At 41.1% G+C, this 20,846-nt stretch overlaps 1 protein-coding gene across 8 annotated transcripts in view; it reads right to left on the bottom strand.

The window, feature by feature from the left end:
• Positions 1–7,739: 7,739 nt before the first annotated feature.
• The window catches only part of LOC148385962 (unconventional myosin-XVIIIa-like), a 43,802-nt gene continuing 30,695 nt past the window's right edge, over positions 7,740–20,846 (bottom strand). For 4 of the 8 annotated variants that reach the window (XM_088398857.1, XM_088398850.1, XM_088398853.1 and 1 more), the window contains 13 exons: positions 20,665–20,775; positions 20,064–20,168; positions 19,738–19,884; positions 19,538–19,651; positions 18,705–18,821; positions 18,459–18,542; positions 16,391–16,528; positions 16,003–16,188; positions 15,782–15,921; positions 15,264–15,308; positions 12,497–12,619; positions 10,174–11,599; positions 9,215–9,343 (listed from right to left, as the gene is read on the bottom strand). In XM_088398857.1, the coding sequence (XP_088254983.1) occupies positions 10,189–11,599; positions 12,497–12,619; positions 15,264–15,308; positions 15,782–15,921; positions 16,003–16,188; positions 16,391–16,528; positions 18,459–18,542; positions 18,705–18,821; positions 19,538–19,651; positions 19,738–19,884; positions 20,064–20,168; positions 20,665–20,775 (2,721 nt within the window). In that variant the 3' untranslated portion in view covers positions 9,215–9,343; positions 10,174–10,188. Of the gene's footprint in view, positions 9,344–10,173; positions 11,600–12,496; positions 12,620–15,263; positions 15,309–15,781; positions 15,922–16,002; positions 16,189–16,390; positions 16,529–18,458; positions 18,543–18,704; positions 18,822–19,537; positions 19,652–19,737; positions 19,885–20,063; positions 20,169–20,664; positions 20,776–20,846 lie in introns of all 8 variants that reach the window. The other 4 variants (XM_088398854.1, XM_088398855.1, XM_088398852.1 and 1 more) reach the window with 4 other exon arrangements.

Here is a 20,846-nt window from a genome sequence, read left to right as displayed (position 1 = left end):
CCATGCAATATATGCTTCTGTTGAAATGAATAACTTTGCACTTTAATGAAAATGTTGCATCTTTTGGTAATAATGCACCCACTGAAAGTTGTGAACAACTGAATATTATTTGTACAAGGATAAAAGATAGACCATCTTTCCCATTTGCCAAATGATTCAAATGATTTATCTTCCATCTATGTCTCCTAAAAGACTGCCCAGTTTGAATCTATCTGTGATAAAAATTTTTGGTCAGCTTGGCCACACACACACACTAAGCAACACTACCAACCTGATAAATTGACAAATAAATTTAAGGCTATGGTGCTGGTCCTGTTATTTGCGTTGTCATACATCTTAAAGAAATATGTCTCTGGAAAGCCGAGAGGTGATATTTCTCCCTGTGAATTCAATTATTAAGCACACTTCATAAGGATAAAAATGATGGTATGGCAAATGCTAGAGCAAAAAAAAGCGCTAACGTTAATGACTATCACCTGCCTGGTGGAGATACAATTCAGATTCAGTTAGCTTTTGAATTCACATTATTAGCTTTCTATCATGTTGGTGGGCACAAAACTAACTTGCTTAAGTCTGGGGGTGGGGGGGAGTTCCCCCGGTGGATGTATCCCAAGAAGGAAAGGCATGCAAAATAGCCAAGCAGGTGAACAATAAACCTTTTGTGCAGTGTTCAAGCGGAACAGGTTTGAACACCTGCCAGAATGTCATTTTAGAGAGTCTACAGGAGGCCAAATGGAGTGTGAGCTTGCCAGCGTGAAGGTGAGGTGGAATTGCACGTTATTTTTGCTATTGCAAGAAATGCAAGTTTCACATTGGGCAATTACTTGTCAGCACTCATTTCTTACCCAGAGAGGAACCTGAAGGTCATCCATCAATCAAGCGCAAGTGGATGAATGGAGACCTTTCCTAGAGTGGAATCCAGCGAGAGAGAGGAGAGTGGCTATAAGTGATTGGTGTCCTAACTGGAAAAGAAATTGCTATGCAAGTGCTCTACAAATGCATGATAGGTCTTCGTCATCAGTTGCGTAAACTTGGCTGTGAAATTAAACAAGTGAGCAGTGACAGTAAAGACTGGCAACAGAAATCCAGATTCATGACAAATGTGGCAATGACTTGCTGATGATATCTACTGTGTAAATCCATGTGTCATACTTCAATTTTCAGGTTCAGTGGGTTTTCCTCTGTCAAGACAAATCTGATTTTATCTGGCTCTGGTTTCCTCAGGCTACGAGGGGGCAGCTTGCATGCGCTTTATGTCAACAAAAGCGAAGGTCAATGTTATGGCACAATCATGTTTGTGCCTTGATGAAGAGAAGAGCATACATTTTGTTTAGCTTGTTTACGCACAAAGGAAATAGAATGCATTTTGTTGCCAGTATAGCAAATCAAGAAAAGAAAACATGCTAATTTAGTAGTAGTCATATTTAGTAGCTGATGTACTGTACTCATGGGAGACGAATGGATTGCTCTATGTACTCCACTTAAGTTAGGCCTCATTCAGCACTCAAAAATTCAAGTGGAAATCATTTGAGCACCACCTATGCATGAAGAGCTGCAGGAGTTCAATGATGGCCTGCTTCAATTGGTCGTCCGTTGCCAAGACACATGCGGGGGGGCATGCAAGAATAATGTGTGAGTGCTGCGAACAGGAGATTATCCTTCAGCGGTGCCATCAGCTCTGGGCAAAAACGTTACATGACTTGAGCAAAGGAGAAGAAGAATGCAACAAAAAAAAAAAATATTCCCAACATTAAATCAGTTTTGGCATTTTCGCTTGCTGACTTGTATTTTTCAATTGAAAGCGGTATGCCATTGGATTGTTGGAAAAAAAAAAGAGTCAATGTTTTTCATGCCATCCTGCATGTCTTTATGATTGGTGAAAAGTTGTTTACCTTGTCATCGCTTGAAAAGGTTGAGGAGAATTGCAATGCACCGCACCAGTACACTTAACTGTAAATGAACTGTTTATTTTGAGCTCAAATAAATAAATAAATAAATACATACAATCATGCTGTCCCAAAGTTGCAGATTCCCCAAGGGTGGAACGGAATGACCTGCCAAATCTAATTTCTCAGTGTGTCTATTTACCAGAGAAGCTCTCATGGAGAGGGAAATGTATTGTGTCAGCGTCTGGTGGCTCGCTCGGTTATGGCGGTTCAGTGACCCGTTGTTTTGTGCTGCCATTTGTACCGTATAGTCGAGGAGAAATAGCAGAAAACATCAAATGACGTGACGGGATACTTAGAAATTACATATTTGACTGCAGGATTGAACCAACTGCCTCCACAGTTTGTACTCAATAAAAGGTAATGAGGTGTGCTGATAGAACTCCGAGCCATAAAGTGGACACGAGAACTTGACTATGTACTGAAGTCTTATGCAAATGATTCAGTGTTTTTAGCAAGGAGGATTCTCAATGCAAAGTGTAATACATGCAAAAGTCTTGATGAGTATTAAAATGTGGATGTTTGGAAAGGTTAAAATGACGAGCACATAAAACGGCACACATATGACGATATTGATTTTCTATCTGGGTGAGTAGATCCATTAAAAATGAAAGAGAGGTAATATGATATAGCTGTACCAAATGGATTGTCATCCTTTCATGGTACATTGCAAATAATAAAAGGATTTGTCACTAATTTGAAATGTAACACAGCAGGTTTCAAGAAGGGATTTAGGCTAGTCACTATATTGCGGGTAGGGATAAACAAGTAGCGATATAAAGTATACCAGCCTTATTTCAAGGTATCCAGAAGACTGCAGCCACAAATACCGACGAGACCGATTAAATTCTCTCACCAGTGGTTGTCGTGACACTGCAACGGTTTGACACAATCCTCATGTGTCAGAAACAAAGAACAGTCTTATATCTGTCATTGGATTAATTGAGATTTGATGTATCTGAAGCACGAATGATATTTGGTATTCTGTATGAATCAAGATTTAATACTCGTAATACTGGATGATAACAACCCTGCTCGCAATGACGGGAGGTATCCAAACGCTTTTAGCTGACTGGACCACATTGGTGGGAAAAATAGACTTGGGTGAATCACACAGCCTTGAAGACATGCGTGCCACACATTTTCTTTGTCCTTCTTCCTGAGGTCAGCTAAATGAAGGAACACCATTTGTTGCTTCGGAGGAATAGCAGCATATCATCTTTCTACCAAGGAATTATCTATATTGCCGTTGTGCCTACTTAAATGTATTCCGTTATAAATGTTTTTTTTGTTTTTTTTTACTATTTTAGGTGACCTTCCTTAGGTGTTGATGCTGTCTGAATAGACAACCACTTTCCTGCATACCGATGGGTCAATTATTCTCCTGGAGGCAAAAAGAGCTTGTTAGGTGATCGGCGATGCATAAACCTCCTCCTCTGTCTCGACCAATTGTCTGCGTATCACAATGTTTTGACATCCCTTCCCCCCAATGATTGTGTCATTCCACAGGAAGAATGAACCTAACAAGCGATTTTTGCCACCAGGCAAGCGAATGACTGATCGGTATGCAGCACCGTCGTTTAACAACACCCCACTGTCACCAGCCAGGAACTGAATTGGAAGAAAAAAAATCTGAAATGAAGAAACCCTTTGGCTTACATTAACTGTCATTTACCGAACAACTATGAAGAGGATTTGTCATCATTGGTTCAAACAAATCTGGTAGATTTACTCAGCCTTGTTCCAGGGCTCCGGTTCAACCACGCTGTGCAATGGATCATATTTACACTCGGACAGCAGATTAGGACTCGGGGGATGAACAAGAGGCTGAGGTCACTTGACTAAACACAACCTGTAAAAGACCTGAGGGAAGAAGCCAGCAGTCCTATATCATGTCAGAGGCCATTCATCAGCCGGGCTGCTCAATTTTATGGCAGCCACTTTGAGCGCTTTCAGCCGATCCCTTGAGGGACGAGCCAGGGGCAGAGCTTCCCTCGGATCCACTTTACGTCTTATAAGATGGACACTTGGCTCGTCACGTGCACAAGCGCATGCACACAGATACTATATATCGTCGTCGTAATTGTGGACGTGTGAAAATTACAAAAAAAAAATCAAAAGAACTCACCATGTGATGACTAAGACTGACTGTCACTGACATGCTTGGTCTCACTTCAATGCTGAGATTGTAAATGTCAGTATCTCATCACTCAGACTCGCAAGCACAGTGAGATGGAGACGGCAAAATGAAACAGCGAATGTCAGCAGGCTCACCGCTACCCGGTCAGGCTCCTGAAATGTCCCACTGTCAATCTCTGCCTTGGGCTTAAGGAACTACTTTAACACTTCACGCATATTTGGATTTCTACTCATCATTTGATCATTTCTTTTCAATACCTTGCTTGGTTCTGACTCTGCGAATAACTGCTTGGGGGTTATCTAACTCTCTGCAGCTTGACATTCAAAAACGGTTCCCAAATTTCACCAAAGTTACATTAACATTTGTATATTCCGGGATCAAATCTTGCTTGCAAAGCTATTCATGACTGAAATGAGAAGTTAAACATAATTTAAAATGTTGATTCGAAAATATATCGCTTACATTTTTACATATTCAGTGACCAATTTTGGATCTCTGCTCTAAATTTGGAAGTCCTGGTGTCATGTTATTATATTGGTGTTTGGAGTCACTCCAGACATGCCATCTGCTCTGGGAGACATCCCTGTAAATTTTGCAGTAAAATGCATGATTAAGTCCTGCTATCTTTGCATTTACGGCTCTGCTACTTGCTACCTCTGGAATTTTGGTGACCACCAAGCTGCCAAGCACTTGGCTCCAGCTCAGGAACATGCCCCAAATGTCTGCAGTGGTAGACACCGGTAAAATATGTGTCATTTACTTGAACAAAATACTTTTTTTTCTTTTTTTAATCAACAACAAACCACCAATAAAAATGAGGATTTAAAGATTTTACCACAAAGAGCTGTTTGTACCAGTCATCTTATAGCATCTCTGGGAGCAGGAGGCTGGCTCATGTGCCAAACATGCAGAATTAAGCACAACTGGATGTTTGGCAACAGCTTTCAGCAACAGCAGGACACCCGGATTGGAATTGGGATCTGGAGAGTCAAGGCTCATTAGAAATACAGCTAGACTGCAGGAAATAATGCATGTCTGTGAACACAAAAGGTCAGATGAAACTGCAAGTTTAGCACCTGGCATCTCACGACTACATAACCATATAATCATCGTAATCAGCTTTGGTTAAAACTCATACGAACTTGTTTTTATGATAATTAAGTAGGGATTGCTGCAATGTATTCTGTATAATTAATTATTGTCTCCATGCACCAGGATACGGGATTTGAGGGTATTCCACTAAAAATTTTGGATCTTATAAATAACATAGTCCAAAGTATTTGGTCAATTAACTTTGGAGTTGTAAATATAGTAAAGTGCATTCCACTCTTTTACTGCTGCCTTATAAATAAAAAACATATAAAAAAAAATAAAAGCTTATCAAAATATAATTATGTCGAGTTTGCATTCGGTGTAGGGTGAGATGCCGGAACTAAAAATTGGCCAAAAAACAACAACAAAAAATTGAAGAGCCAGATTCAAAGATCCTAATTCAGTTGAGTTACTGTATTCCATACAAATTGGCATTAAGTGGAAATTTAATTTGCTAGTGCAAGGTTACTGTGATTGTTTTCAGGTTTCTTCATAACTAATTGGAATCATCCATTTATCTTGGCAAAAGCCCAAAGTGTGTTTCCAGTCGAGGGCTTTAAAGCAAAGGGTGAAACACACAGTTAATGAGCACACATTTCAGCGACTACTTTTTTTTTGTCAAGCCAGGTGAGTGATCTTTTTAATACCACTCGGAAGAGCTTAGAGCAAAAGCCATTTCCACTCCCTTACAATCCCCCCAATTGCGGACCATTCTGTTAGATCTTAAGTCTTCACTTTTAACAAACAGAAACACGAAGCAGTGACAAAAGCGGTAACTTTCTCTTTTGAACACCCCGGAGTCTTCTGCAACCTTGGCTCATTGTAACGCTAAAGCAATAATTTCAACATAGAACTCTTCCCGGGGCCAAGCGTTTTCCAGCTATTTGTTTTCAAGATTCACACCGTGCTTCCATAAGAGTAGGTGCACAAAGTATAAAAATATCAAAGATTTGCCACAGCTAAAGGTGTGATTGACTTTGATGGTGGCTTCCACACAGAGGGAGGAAAATGACTGCATTGTTCCCCCGGCTCTGTGAAGGCCTATGCAAAATGTAAACAATGTTTGAGGCTGGCTTTTTCAGCCTCGTTACAAGGGCTTGCTACTGTGCGGTGTTCATTAGAGTGGAAATGATATGTGCAAACAAAGAGAGGCACCCGAGCAGTGCGCTCGGCAGCGTAGTTGTTTTTTTTTTTCATCTCAGAATTGCAAATGAATGCAGCCTCCTCACCTGTTCCCGGCAGACATCATCCCGGTCCCTCCAATCATCGCCTTATTGGCGGCAGGTATCCATCAAAACATGGGCCACCCTCATGAAAACGGAATAACCGCTTAAACAAATTCTCCCCTTTTCCTATACCCCCCACTCATCTTTCCCGCCTCCGCCCAAGGTCAATATGGAGATGCTTTGCAAACAGAGATGCGACAACTGTCTTGCTGTTATATTTGAAAATCTGACTCGGCTTGGCTGCTCTCCAGCTTCTTTGTAATTCTAAAAGGTGCATACTTGTCCAGAGTGGTACAGGGTTTTATTGGAAGAGACAAGTAATTTCCATTTATGTCAGGGAAGGACATAGCTGCATGTAAATTACGCGTGACATGTAAAGCATGTACGGCAAGCGAATGCCTCAATGTTCTACTTCAAAGCAAACAGTCAAATAATGCCGTGTGGCGTCACTGTTTATGCAGCGGAGGGGCAGTATGAGTGACCAAATCTCTCAATCTGAAAGCAGTGGATGTTTCCTAATTGCACTGCCCAAGTTATACGTCACAAAAAAGGTGGAAAAAGTGATTAAGGATGAGCAAAACTGGCATTTGAGCAGCGTCGTGTAGACTTATATATCTTATAGCATAAGAGAGAGGCTTTGTTCCATAAGCACAGACCTGCTCAGCTTTGCCAGGCTAATGACTTCCTGCTCCAGCGGTTTGGGAAAGTGTTAGAGAGCGAAATAAGTCAAATCAGAAGCCAAATTTAATCTGCCACTAAATGGAAAGCCTTTAAGCAGCCACCCAGAGGGTGCACACAAGCGAGGTGAAATTGCATCAAAAGCTCTCGGGCAGAGTGAAGGACAGGTTGTGTCGGAATGGGGATTAGAGATTGCTTGGATAAATAAGATTTTTTTTTTTTTCACCCCAGCAAAACATACTGAGCGTGACTATCCAGCAAGGTGGTGATTCGACAAACCATCAATCTATTTCAGTCGACTCGCTGTAAACTCTATAAGGATGAAGATTGATGGGGAGGAGGAACTCTTTGCTTTCCTTAATTTGCCTCCAGCTTAGTTTGCACGGCAGAGCTGTGCGCTCTACATATTAAAATGTTCAGTGATAACGTGAACAACAACAACAGTCTGCATTCCCTGCAGCTCTACTTCATTCATTTCCATGAAGTGTTTGTTTCCTCGAGTCTCCTGAGAAAAGCCGATGCGTACGCCGAGAAGATACTCGGGGTCGTAGCTAAATTTAATTAAGTGCATCCGGAACTTAAATCTCATTTCGGACCCGCTATTCTTCCACTTTCATGATGGGGTGAATCAAAATGGCATGACACCCGAAGCTGCCGTTGATTTTGTAACAGTTTATTTATTTCCTAGAAAAAGGTCATTTGAAAAATAACGATACATTCCAAAAATGAAACCGGACCAGACTGCTCAAGTAGTATATGTAATAACATCAGTAAATGTTCTCACTTACACATATTTGGGATCACCGACATCAAAGTTGTCTGTTTCTGTATTAATATTTATGTGCAGTGCAAAGAAGAAAGAAATAAGACATGAAATGCAGATTAGGTTTTTCTGGGAAGCTATTCAACTCATGGCATTTTTTTTTTTTTGAGAACAGACTGTAGTTTGCATGTACTTCCTCACAATCAGAAGGCCCAAAATAAAAATATCCACTCTCTAAACAATTGCATGCATATGTACTAGTTCTATTTTACAATTCTGCTTTTTCATTAAATGGATCCAAATTCTGGCGTAATAAATTGTAGAGTTGACTATTGTTTTATTCCGACAAACTCAACAACCATATCATCTCATTTTGAGGGCTTCACAATGGTCAAAATAAATAAACTAAAAATATATAGTATATTCCTACAAACTGAGTAACCATATTCTCTCATTTAAAGGGCTCAAAATAAATAAACTAAGAAAAAAAATCGTCAAACTTGAGTTTCATAGATCAAAAAAAATACTCTGCACATTAACACTGGTGTCAACAAATGTGAGCTTGGTAAGATTCTAAACTTATTTCAACAGGTACAAGCTTGTCTTTATAATTAATCTCTTCAACTTCATAACAAGTAGCAAATTAATAATGTCCAAATGTGGACCACAATTTACTGTAGTTTCTGTCTGACAATTGCATGTTTTAACATTCTAGAAATCTATGTAGAATACAAACCAGTGACATATAATTTCCCTTATAAAGCTAATTATGTCTTGATATAAGAGTGACTCCACTTATAAGGAACATTTTACCGCTGAATAAATACAAAGATAATTGGAGTACAACAACTGCTTGGTTAGTTTTTAAATTAGAAATCACATCATCAACTGTTGATCATTTGTCTCCAATTATCTAATTAGTTTAACTGCTCTGACATTTCGATGTAAATTGTAATTTATGGTAATTAATTTCAAGAGGCCTGAATACTTCCTATTGAGCGAGCCACCCGTTAATATGAAAAGAGATAAGAGGAGTCTTAAAAGTTGGTCAGACTTTCTTGGAGAAGTCCATCCAGAGCAGGCTTATCTAAATCCTCTTGGCAGGGCTGAATAGACGGCAAGTGCAGAGGAGTGCTTAAATTTGCCTGAAGAGCAGCCCTTTAAAAAACAGAAATGGCGGAAACCCTTTTCCCCCAAATATCTCAGCTTCACTTAACTTTCTCAAGCATCACATAAAAGGTGAGCAGACATAAGCCTCGGAAGCAAACTCGCTTTCACGATGAAGAACAAATATGACACAAATTAAAGGAACCAAAATTGCTTTTCTCTGTTGGATTGCATCCCTACTCTGTGTGTGAGAGCACAAGGTGACCCAGGTTACTGTTATGACGCGCTCTCGCCGTAGCGCGGCCTCGGCAGCTGCCTGTCTTTGTTTAAGTCCACCTTGTCCTCTTCATCGGATTTGCCAGGGGTCACATGTCGCCTGGACACAGGAGGGCTGTAAAGGTCAATGCATATGAATCAGGTTGTATTGTTAGTACTGAACAAACAAGAGGTATTCCGGTATGTTACGGCTTGCTTGCAAGTCACTTCGCTTTTGCTTACCGTAAAATACAAGATTATTATTCTTAGATGTCCTTCACTTGAAAGGATTAAGAAGTTTCCAAATACTGAAGTACTGGTACTGGTATAGCCCGAAAAATACGGTAGTTAATTTAATTTTGATAGCTTGTGAGAAAGGTACTATCATGCTATCGTGAGGCATGCATTGTCCAATTCGACCGTTACAGTAATTGTAGTTTCACTATTTTCCAAGTGGAGGCTACGTGCTTCTTCGACATTAATTCCCCAAAATCATGGCACTGTTTTATAAATTACCCTAATCTTGGCTGACACCTTTGAAAAGCGTTAGAAGAAATGAGATCATCTCAATTTGATTTGGGGAGGTGGGCGGGGGCAAGTCTCCAAAGTGTTGATTGCTTTTCTGGTTTAGCTGTTGCTGCAAAACAAATAAGTGCTACATATTGGCCAATATGCGTGGGTGGCGTGACTTGACAACTGTAAGCTCTGAGGCTATTTTCTCTTGTGATTTGGGTCTTTGGTAACACCAAAGCAGAAAATGAGCATGCCTTTTGCATTGCAAAGTGCTCCTGCCTCATGCGCTGACTGTTCTTCCAAATCCGGTGCACCAAATCTTAGTTGGAGCGTCGCCGGGTTTGAATGATATAAGTTAGTGTTTTCGGAAAAAATATGAGAACACAGCCATTAGTAAGTTAGCCTGCTTGGTGAGTGATCCAGTTTCGGGGTTATTGTCACACCAAGCATCACCTTCATTTGTTGCCATCAGTCACTGTCGGGCCTGTATAGGTACTTCATCATCAAGTTATCCATCTTCTTTTGTTTCCGCTTGCTATTCTTCTTGCTGGGCGTTCCACCACTTGCATCTCCCTTTTCATCATCGGACAGCTGTTTCAGGCTCTTTTTAACACTATTGGAGCTGCGGTATGAGACCGTGGAGTCAGACGAGGAGGAGTCAGACGAGGAGGATTCAGACGATTCTGAAGATGAAGAGGAATTTTCTGACTCGCTTTCCTTTTTCTTGGATCTCTTCTTGGACTTTTTGCCCTTCTTTCGCCTTGAGCTCTTCCTGCTTTGACGATCGTCTGAAGAGGAGTCGTCGGATTGAGTGATTTTGCTTTTTTTGTCTTTGCGACTGTGGGAGCTGGTACTTAAGATGCTAGAAGGACGATTGCCGTAGTCCAGAACAGAACCGGATGCGGAGCGAAGCAAGCTGGATTTACTGCACCCAAGCACTTCATCGGCTTCCATCTTCCTTCCCTCCTTGCTTGCTTGTCCGTTCTTCTCTTCTGCTTCCTCATCACTGGACTCAAGCTTGCTACGCTTGAACTTAATAGGTTTGAAGCTGAGAACCTCGTTAATAGCGGCCTCCAAGTCGGGGTCCAAGTAATTTCGGTGCGTGACAGGCTTGATGTCAGACGTATCTGGTGGGTTTCCATCTGAAGAGCGAGCTCGGGCTGGGGTCGAGAAACTACGTGCGGTGGAGCGAGGACTGTATGGGGAAGGCCTTCTTTCAGAAAAAGCAACACTTTGGCCATCGTCATTGTCATCATCATCGACATGCACGCCAAACTCGCTGAGGCCGCAACTACGAGCGAGGGACAGGCGAGAACTGCTTCGCTTGTCATCTTTCCAGGAGCTGCTACGATGTAGCGATCGAGGGCTGCTGCGACTCACGCTGCTGATGGTGGACTTGATGTCGTCGTTGTCATCTAACATCGTCCTCCTGGTGGATATCCTGCTGGGAGCTATAGAGGAGATAGTGGAGTCTTTATCAAATTCAGGGCTGCTACGCGAAGTCCACCGTGACTCCAAACCCTTCCTCGCCCTGCTAGTGGCTTCGGAATAGGCCGAGGAAATAACGGAGGCTTTGTCATCCAAATCTTCCTGAGCTTGGTTCTTCTTCCAGTCCTCCTGGAGATCTCCAGACTTGGACTTGGCTTTGCGAATGGAGGTGTGGTCAGGGGCGTCAGGCTGTTCTTTGAGAGCGCTAAAGAGGGAGTTCTCATCGCCTGTCCCTCCGATGGAGTCTTTAAGGTTGGAACGCTTCCGGTAGCTCAGGGAGCTCATGACAGACACTGACCTGTTCTGCTCTATGTCTTTGCCATCCTGACTTCCATCACTTGTCTTCTCCTTACCCTCCTTCACATCTTTGGCATCCACATTTGCTGCATATCTACAAGGTATTGGAATATATGAATGACATAAATAAAATCTGCATGTCTGTTAAGGCAAAGAAATTTGTATAATGAGATCTGGAGTGCTGATGCTAATCTGTAAAGTCGGATGACACCGATAATTTGTCACGTTCTTTTTGTCCTTTGGAGGCCCTCTCCCTCTAGCTATTGCTGTTTGCGTACACTATGGCTTTGTGGGCAGTGCGGCGAGAGTCAACAAGTGAAAAGATCTATGGAAGCAGAGGCATCATTTAACAGAAGCGCCAACTGGCCAGGGGCCACTTCAATAAATTTGACAGCAGCCACTTCGCCATTCCGGCTGCTGTCATTAGAGAGATTACTGGAAAGGAGAGCAATGACACCTCATCGCATAAATTACCCTATTCTTTTTTTGCCTCAGGTAATCTTGGGCATTTTAAAGACTCTAGTTAGTTATTGTTCAAGGAATGTTTTTTTTTTGTTGCCATAATTCGTTCATCTGTTTTCAACCAGATTATCCAACAAAGAGTAAAGAATCTATTCATAGCTTTTGTTTGAACATAGTAAAACAGTAGGAGAGACACAGTTGAGAGGAATATGTTGAATGTAAGGACAAGGAAGAACTCCAGAATGTTTACATGATGTTACCTACTAAAATTATGGATACAATTTGTCTTGGTTAACAGTTTGGAGGATTGCACTGTGAGTGAGAATGAAATTCGATATGGTCATTATAGCATTGCTAAAACATATCGACTGGTGGCCAAAGACTCACGCACGGTACTATATAGCGAGTGTGACAGAGGTTCTTCAGTAACCATGCGCACTGCTCAATATAGCCCTTATCACTGCTCTATCTCAGGGATCCATGTGGTTATCTGTGATGAGGTAAGAGGATGAGAGGAGGAATCACTAACCTGGCACACTTCAGACTTCCCTCGTCCGACTGGGGCTTGGAGGAGGCTTTGTTCTTGGAGAGCCAAGACTTAACCCCATCCACACGATCCTCCACCTCAGAATCTGTGTCTGTCTCTTGCCCACTGAGAGAACAAAGAGGGATGTTATTGAGAAGCACTAGCACAATAAAACAAATTATATCCATTCTAAAAATGTCTTCTTCTTATCGCCACTTGATGAACAAATGACTATTTAACAAATCAGTCAACTTGGTTCCTCCTTTAGTCTGCTTTCTGTCGAAATGCGATAGGTTGGAATTACTCACAAGTAAAAGATAAAACGACTTGTTCAATGAATATTTATGCAATGCAATCACATAGATTACATAATGCTGTGTAATGAATGGCCACTTTGGAGGTTAGTTTGATGCATTGCAGTGCAGACTGAAGAAGCATAAATCTCATGCCATTACTCAACATACTCTAGTCAAAGCACATGTATCATACGAGCAGAATGCAGATCAAGCCCTTGGCGGGATAATCCACTTGTTTGGCTGCTGGCTGCTAGCATGTCACCCGTTTCTGGTGCTTGTAATGAAGCAGAGCCATGATCATCAAAAACTCCTAATGTACACTTGACATAATCAATATCGAGACCTGTGGATCAGAGTTGGGGGTGAGATAGATTCCACCTGCTCAGACAGCTGTCATCCATTCTTTTAAATGCAATGGTGAATTTTGGGTAACTATTCTAGCGCAGACACTCAACGAATATTTTTTGGATCTCTGCTCCCGGAGAAAAATGTTGACACCAAAATAATCTACTCTATTTAGTAGACAGCTAGAAGAGTATTTAGTAACTTGAAATGCTTTATAGCCTGACAAGTGGCCACCCACCGCTCAAAATTAAATCAAATTGAACGGCCAGGCACAATACCAACTTGAACTATATATTGCTCAATGGATACTTAACGGGTAGTTGCCATTCACCATCTCCATTGTCTGAGTTTGTCCTTGCAATGATTTGCACCTAAATTTAATCTGAAAAAAAAATCTTTGTTCCTTATATAATTAATTGAACTTGGGTTCACCCAATACCGAGGATTAATACGGCGGAACTTCAATATGTCTTTGTTATTCAATACTAAAATGTCTAAAACTCCAAAAATATAATGTGCTACTATATAACTTGCTTAATGGTTGCTGGTAGAAAGGTTTGATAAATAGTTTCATCTTCAATATCATTCATAGCCATGGATTCATTGTGTTTCGTCCATGGACAGTGTCTTCTTTTCACTAAATGCTAATATATGTACTTCATCCATAGTGTAGGGACACCTAACTATAAATAAAAGTGACAAGATGATCCATCTTGGCGTATTTGCTGATTGTGAGGAGAAAACATTATTCATGATGATGTAAGATGATATGCTGGTAAGCTTTATCAGGTGTCCTAACAGTCATCGAGAAAAAATCCATCATCAATGTCACCGTGCCCCCTGTCACAAATTCAGCCATTTTTCTTTTCAGAACAAAGTGTTCTGTCCCTATTTTGAGAGGTCTGTGCTGAAAATCTGTTTTGTAATGCGAGAGAGGTGCGCAAGCTTAATTCTGAGTTAAATTTAAATTGCCATTCTTTTTCTCGTCTACACTGCATGCTAAATAAAACAAAGAAATAAGATAATGACTAATGTCCCACTATAAAATCCAAGCAATGTGGGAAAAAAGGTGTGTTGCACAAATGATGTCAGAAGCGATTTGTCCTTGGCCTTGCACTTCTTGCTAACCGCTCCCGAGGCCTACGGATACAAACAAGCCCCAAGAATCTCAACGTGAACGTTAATGCCTTCTGACAATCAGCCTTGGCTGCTTGTAAATCTTTGTCACAAATACTCAAACTCAGCCTCAAATCACATACGCCTCAATATTACCACTTCAGCACCATAACTTTTGAGTTAATTACGAGACATATTGACGGATGGATTACATTGACTCGAGTGTCCTGCACGTCATACCGTTTATTCATCGTGCCTGGACCGTGACTTCCTAGCTTGAGGTATCCATGCTTAATTTTGAGTGACATTAACAGCCTGTTTGTTATTGTTATCGTTGGCAGGGGTGTATAAATGCTTCAAAAGGCGTGTCTATCATTCTGTTAACCTTATTTAGCTTCATATGACCAGTACGATGCAGTGCAATTACACCACACTGGATTTATTGAAAGAAAAAAAAAATCTAGAAGATAACAATGCAGTATTCCAGAAAACGTTTTGACACATCTTGTTTGAGTTGTTATTCCCACATATAATATCCATATACCGTATTTTTCTGTCCATAAGGGACACCGGGTTATGTGGCACATTACTGTACATCAAGGTAAACAAACCAGCACTACAAATATTATTTGGCTTCAATTCAATACCAAAATATAAGATGCACTATTGATTTTTTTAGAAAATGTAAAGGATTATAAATGCACCATGTAGTCTGAAAAATGCGGTAATTCTATTTTAATTTGAAAGATGTGGCAAAAACCTGCATGTAAATGATATTGTTGCACAAGTTGCAGTGAATATATCAAAATGCTGGTATTTCTCAGTGTAACATACTGCATTGTTTTCTCAACAACAACAAAAAAGTGTAAAAACAACCACTATGAGACACGCACACACACACACACACACACACACACACACACACACACACACACACACACACGCACACGCACACGCACACACACACACACGCGCACACACACACACACAAAGAATGCTTGTTCCGCTCTCACGTTTTGTTCTTTCTTTTCTGATACTTTGTCACCATGTCTTGCAAACTGCAGGGAAAGTGCGGATGACGCCAAAACAGGAACAAGAAAACAGAGAAAAAAAGAACAGGTGAGATATGCTTACAGCAATACAATCATTATGCACTGTAAATCTGTTACCGGCCTTTCTTCTCAAATACTTCACGTTTCCTTTTGTTTTATCTTTCTGCCTTGTAAAGCTCTCTATTCATTTATCTGACTCAAACATATACAAAGGATCTGCAGCATACAACAGTATTAAACCAGGTCAGGCAGAGTGAGGCATGACCCAGAATTACAACCTCGGTTTAAAAGAAATCACTGCCGGAGACAAAAAATAAGTTATGATTGACAGGTTGGAAGGAAAAAAAGAAATCTGTGCGCTCATTAGGAATCATTTCATTCAACACAATGTTAGACTAAAGTGTTCTGAATAAATTTGGAATATACCAAGGTGACACATATCGTATCAATCGCAAAACAATTAAATCTGTATTTTATACCTGTTGATTAAGTCGTCGTTGTCATCACTCTCCATTTCGTCCTCGATAGCAGCTTGCAGGTCACCTATCCTCTTAAAGGCCAGTTTGAGATCCACTTGTAAGCTCTGATTTGCTGCCTCTAAGCTCTCAATGTCCATTTCCTGGTGAATTGACGCTAAAGAAGTCATTTCCTCTTCGGTTCTGAGGACAATCATATTATCCCAAAGTGCCCCGACACCTACCAGCTCGTGTTTCTTTCGACTCGCCTCAGCCTCTTTTTTGGATACGCCAGCCATTTCTTCTTTCATGTCCCTTATTTGTCTCTGCATCCGCTTATTCTGCTCCTTCTCTCTGTTCTCTGCAGCAATGTGTTGGTTCCTTTCCTCTGACATCTTCTCAAGATTCTCCTTTAGACGAGAAACCAAGCTCTAAGGGAGAGGTGGGAGAATTTAGTCAGGTTGTCTGGGAAGTAAAGTAGCAGTTCAGCAAACAAACGATAAAAGCAGAACCGTGTTGGTTACGGAATTTTTCGAAATATACATAAGTCGCACCTTTTTTCATAATTTGTCTGATCCTGCGACCTCTTGAATGAAAATGTCATGTTGGATGTGTATTTAAGGAATGTCTGACCTCGAAACGTTTGATCTGCGTCCTCTCATACTCCAATTTGGTTTCCAGCTCACGGATCTTGGCTTCTTGACGGCTCACAAGAGACTTTTCAACCATGGATTGTTCCTGAAACTCCAGCTGACTCTGCAGCGAATGGAGCTGTGCGAAGAACACACAAACACACATATGCGCATTCGTAGCGACACACAGCACTTTCAATGCCAATTTTTGCTTTACTCTTTAAAATGAATACAGAATAAAGTCTCGAATAATGTCTTTTGTATTCATGTATTAACCTGCATTATAGTCATCATACATGCGGTAGCAGCAGCACTCCATCAATCAATGGTAGTCTTTTTTTTTTTTATAAAATGGAGGACATTCAAATTTATTTAATATGATCGTGATGGCTGCAGGGAAAGTCACTTAATGGTGCAATCAATGTCCATTTCTTTCACTTGAATCATTTTGACTGATCAAAGAAGCAAAGAGCCCTCACAATATAACCCAAAAGGCACAACGGCCACTTAATGAGTGACTTTTCATCTGAAACGAGCTGTTTTTGTTTTTTTAGTTCTGCTTGGATTTTTATTTAAGAAGTCAGATTGTCCTTTTACTGGGGAAGAGATAACTACTTCAAGGTCAAATGCGTAAGATGGCTATCGGTGTCTCTGACATGCCCACAGCTCCCGGTGAAAATAATCCTCATGGGTGGGCTTTGCAGGGAAGAACGTGGAGCGAGGTTTTTGCACAGGTATGGCTTGAGCTTAGATCAGGAATTCTCAAAGTGTTGTATGCACGCTCTTTTGCGTGATCCATGGAATAATTAATAAAAATAGAAGAGAATTAAAAAAAAGTGAGACACTTTCATTGAATCATTAATAAAGTATTTTTCTTTTCTGTAATCAAGCACCTGTTTTAAGGCAGCACACCTGAATGGTGCTGGATCATTCTTTCTGTTCATGTTGACTGTGTGCAATTTGTTTTGCTCTAATTTAGACTCATTCTTGTTTTTTTTGTTCCTGGTAGGAATCCCACCCATCAAATGTGCTTTGTTCCTTGTGATCAACCAGTCGTTGTAGCGCTTCAAGTTTTTATTTGGTAAATTACAAATAGGTTCGACTCATCTCTATATTGTTGAAACCTGTTTGGTACACATCGTTCCGTAGTTTTTGCTCTTTGGTCCTTTAGTTTTATTTGTTGCTTTAGCTTTTTATAATGAAAACTATTGCTTTTTTACGCTCAAATACTTATTTGGGCTTAAATCAAAGCTGTGTTTTTGGTGGTACTTGTCGAACTAATGTAATTGACACAGTAACTGTTGGCTGGCAGCAACACAAACTCTAAAAATATTTTATTTCCTGAGTCCCAGTGCTCAAAATGTTAGCTGATATCTTGAGATAGAGGAATGTACTTTTAGGTACCTTGTCTGGACAGCATTCTCAGTCAAAAGGATTGTATAACCAATAACTTGTGCTATATGCACAAAAAGCACAATTATCATTCTGTTTAACATATCAATGCATGTCAACGCATGCTGAGCCTGGATATTTACATAGCAGACTGTATAGTAATAGAATGAGCCACCCCAGAATATAAAGCCACATTGAATGATGTGGTCGCTTCAGGTTTACAAGCTGTAAACATCTACAAAATAACAATTTTCAAATACACAGTGGAGCCTCATTCAGCCCCGAGATGGGCTGCGGTGCTTTTACAAAGACCACTGCAGAAAAGGCAGGCGAGAATACACTGTGAATATAATAAAGACTCAACCAGGACCTACCAGGCTAATACCAAGAGCTGATATGGTTATGCTGCTCGACTATTGACTGACTAGGAGTTGAGGCAGGTCAGCTATTCTATGTACTGATGGGCGCTAAAAAATATTATTCAGAAGCAAAATCCTCTGGATTATGGATGCAATTTGATATTGTGAGGAATACCCAAATATTTGATGTTCAAAAGCCTAACTTACATCTTACATACAGACATATCTTACATACATGGGAAGTATGAACATTTTAGGATGACTACCCTTCTACTTGAGTTTAATTTATCTCATAAGAAGGCAGTCGGGTGTGTGTACCTTTTCTTGAATCTCCTGCTTCTCCTTTGCAGCCTCCTCAAGCTGCGCCTCCAGGTCACTGATCCGACCTAAATCTCTGGCAGACTAATTTACATAAATTCAGTCATCGTTTGGGATGTACATATGAGGAATACAGAAAAACATGTTGCACAACCTGATTCAAAAAGCACACGCATGCATAAATCCGGACTGAGTGTCATTGATGGATTTTAGCAAGCTGGGGTGGGGGTGGGGGGGCTCGGTTACCTGGGCGACTGCAGCTTTGTGTTTCTTCATCAGTTCATTCATGTCCTCCTGGTCTTCCTCCGTGCGAGACTGCAGATCATTCTTTTCTCTCTGAAGGCGGCTCACTTGCTCCTCCAACTGATCCACCACACAAAAAAAAAGGGAAGGGAGCTGAAATAGGACGTATTCGTGAGATACGATAAATGACCATTAGTGAAAGTGGAAGTACTACTGGCAGGACGATGAGACCAATTGAAGATAATCAATGAGCTCATTTAGGCTGCCAAATGTGCAGCCAGAGCAGATTGCTGCCAATGTCCGCAAGTTCATCCTCTAGGGTGGTTCCAGCTCTCCAAATACTTTCGTTAATGTGAAACATTTCCAAGACGTGCCCTTGACATATACACAGCAATTAACAAGCAACGCCCCCTGAGACACAAAAACCTCTGTCAACATGTTGAAAATGCAGCCAGCGTCACTATGTGGCAGCTATTAATGAGCAAAGGGGGGTTGGGGGGGCAATTTTACCCATTAGTACAAACTGTAGAAATGAAATATATGCCAAAGGGCACGCATTGTTCTAACAACCCACCAAAATGTGATAATGCACGGATACTGGTGTAGGCTCAACTGCAAACAAAGAGGCCAAGTTCTCTCATTTGCATTTGACTTGTTTTAACTGAAAAAGTGAATTGTTGCATTGCTTTATTTTTATATGCACAACCGAGTGCCTTTTCAAGAACGGTACAGTATCGCACGTTACCGTCATTGTGAGGTAAACCTGAAGCCATCTTGGCAGTGAAACACGATAAAGTTGTCCTCCATCACGCCCTCAAGTTGCGTCACTAACTCACCGACAGTTTGGCTTTCACCACGTCCTCCATTTGGATATGCAAGTCCTCAATCTCTAACTCCATGCTCTTTCGGGCCTTGACCGCAGCCGCACAGGTGAATTCGGACTCCTCCAGCTGTGACGAGTGAGAACGAGAAGGTCGCAGATCTGATTCTGATTTTATCTACCAATGTATATGATGGAGTGTTCGGAGCGGCATACTTGATTTTTGAACTGGGCGATCTCCCGTTTGCTTGGGGCGTTACTCTTCAGGTGGTCTAACATAATCTGGGTATCAGCCAGCAGGACTTTGGTTCTCTTCAGGTCTTTCCTCAGCTTCTTCTCACTCTCCATGTCCCTGTGGCTTACCTGAAAGACAAACATTCCCAGTGTTGATAAAAACGGTCTGCTTTGAACACAACTCTCAGCACCTGACGAGATTCAGCAGTAAATTAAAGCTCTTTCACACGCACGCACACATGAGCACGGCAAGACGCTAACACACGGCTCTGTGCTGACAGGATGAAGATGAGACAAATGGGGCTAACCTGTTCCTGCGCGCTCAGCAGTTTGGACTCCAGCTCACGTCTCTCGCGCAAGACTTTTTGCTTATCATCGTATTCTTCCTCCAGCTGCACCTCCATCTGTTTCAGCTGAGAGACGCATGGACGGGACATCGCAAACACAATCGACACACAAAATCACGCATGTGGTAATCTCTAGCGTTTTTTCAAACTTGGAATCAGATATGTCAGTCCTTTTGCCAAATGCTACATTTGGACTTTATAACTTATTTTAACATTAAAATAAATGAAAAAACAACTTGTAAATAAAACTTCTGAGAGGAAAAAAAAAAGCTTTTAAGAGACCATAACATTTGTCGGGCTCATACTATATGTGGCAATGTCTGTCTGTCTGTCTCTCTCTGTCTCTCTCTCTCTTTTTTTTTGTTTTTTTTTACGTTTGTTTACATGAAAGCGGTCCTCTGGGGACCGCTGCTCTTGCCTGTCTTATGTTTGATGTCTTGCATAAAACCTGATATCAGAAAGAACTCTGCAGTTTGACACCCAACTATAAAGGCATTCTTCTTGGTGTTGCTCCGAGCCTCTTGAGAATATGTGCATGACTGTGAGAATGAGAGGGAGCTACCTTCTTACTGCAGGACCGCCTGATCTCGTCCACCTCCTCATCTTTGCTCTCAATATCTTTTGAGTGGCTCTGTCGCTGCCTTTCCATCTCCATCTCAAGCCGCAGCTTAGCCTGCATTCAGGAAGAGAGGACGCACAGAGAATAATATAGCAAGTTAAAAAAATAAATAAATAAAAATAAAA

Source organism: Syngnathus floridae, chromosome 15, assembly GCF_059516105.1.
Source record: "Syngnathus floridae isolate MCC-2025c chromosome 15, RoL_Sflo_1.0, whole genome shotgun sequence".
Taxonomy (NCBI): Eukaryota; Metazoa; Chordata; class Actinopteri; order Syngnathiformes; family Syngnathidae; genus Syngnathus; species Syngnathus floridae.
The sequence above is the reverse complement of the archived record's forward strand: the minus strand, read 5'-3'. Positions and strand labels throughout refer to the sequence as shown.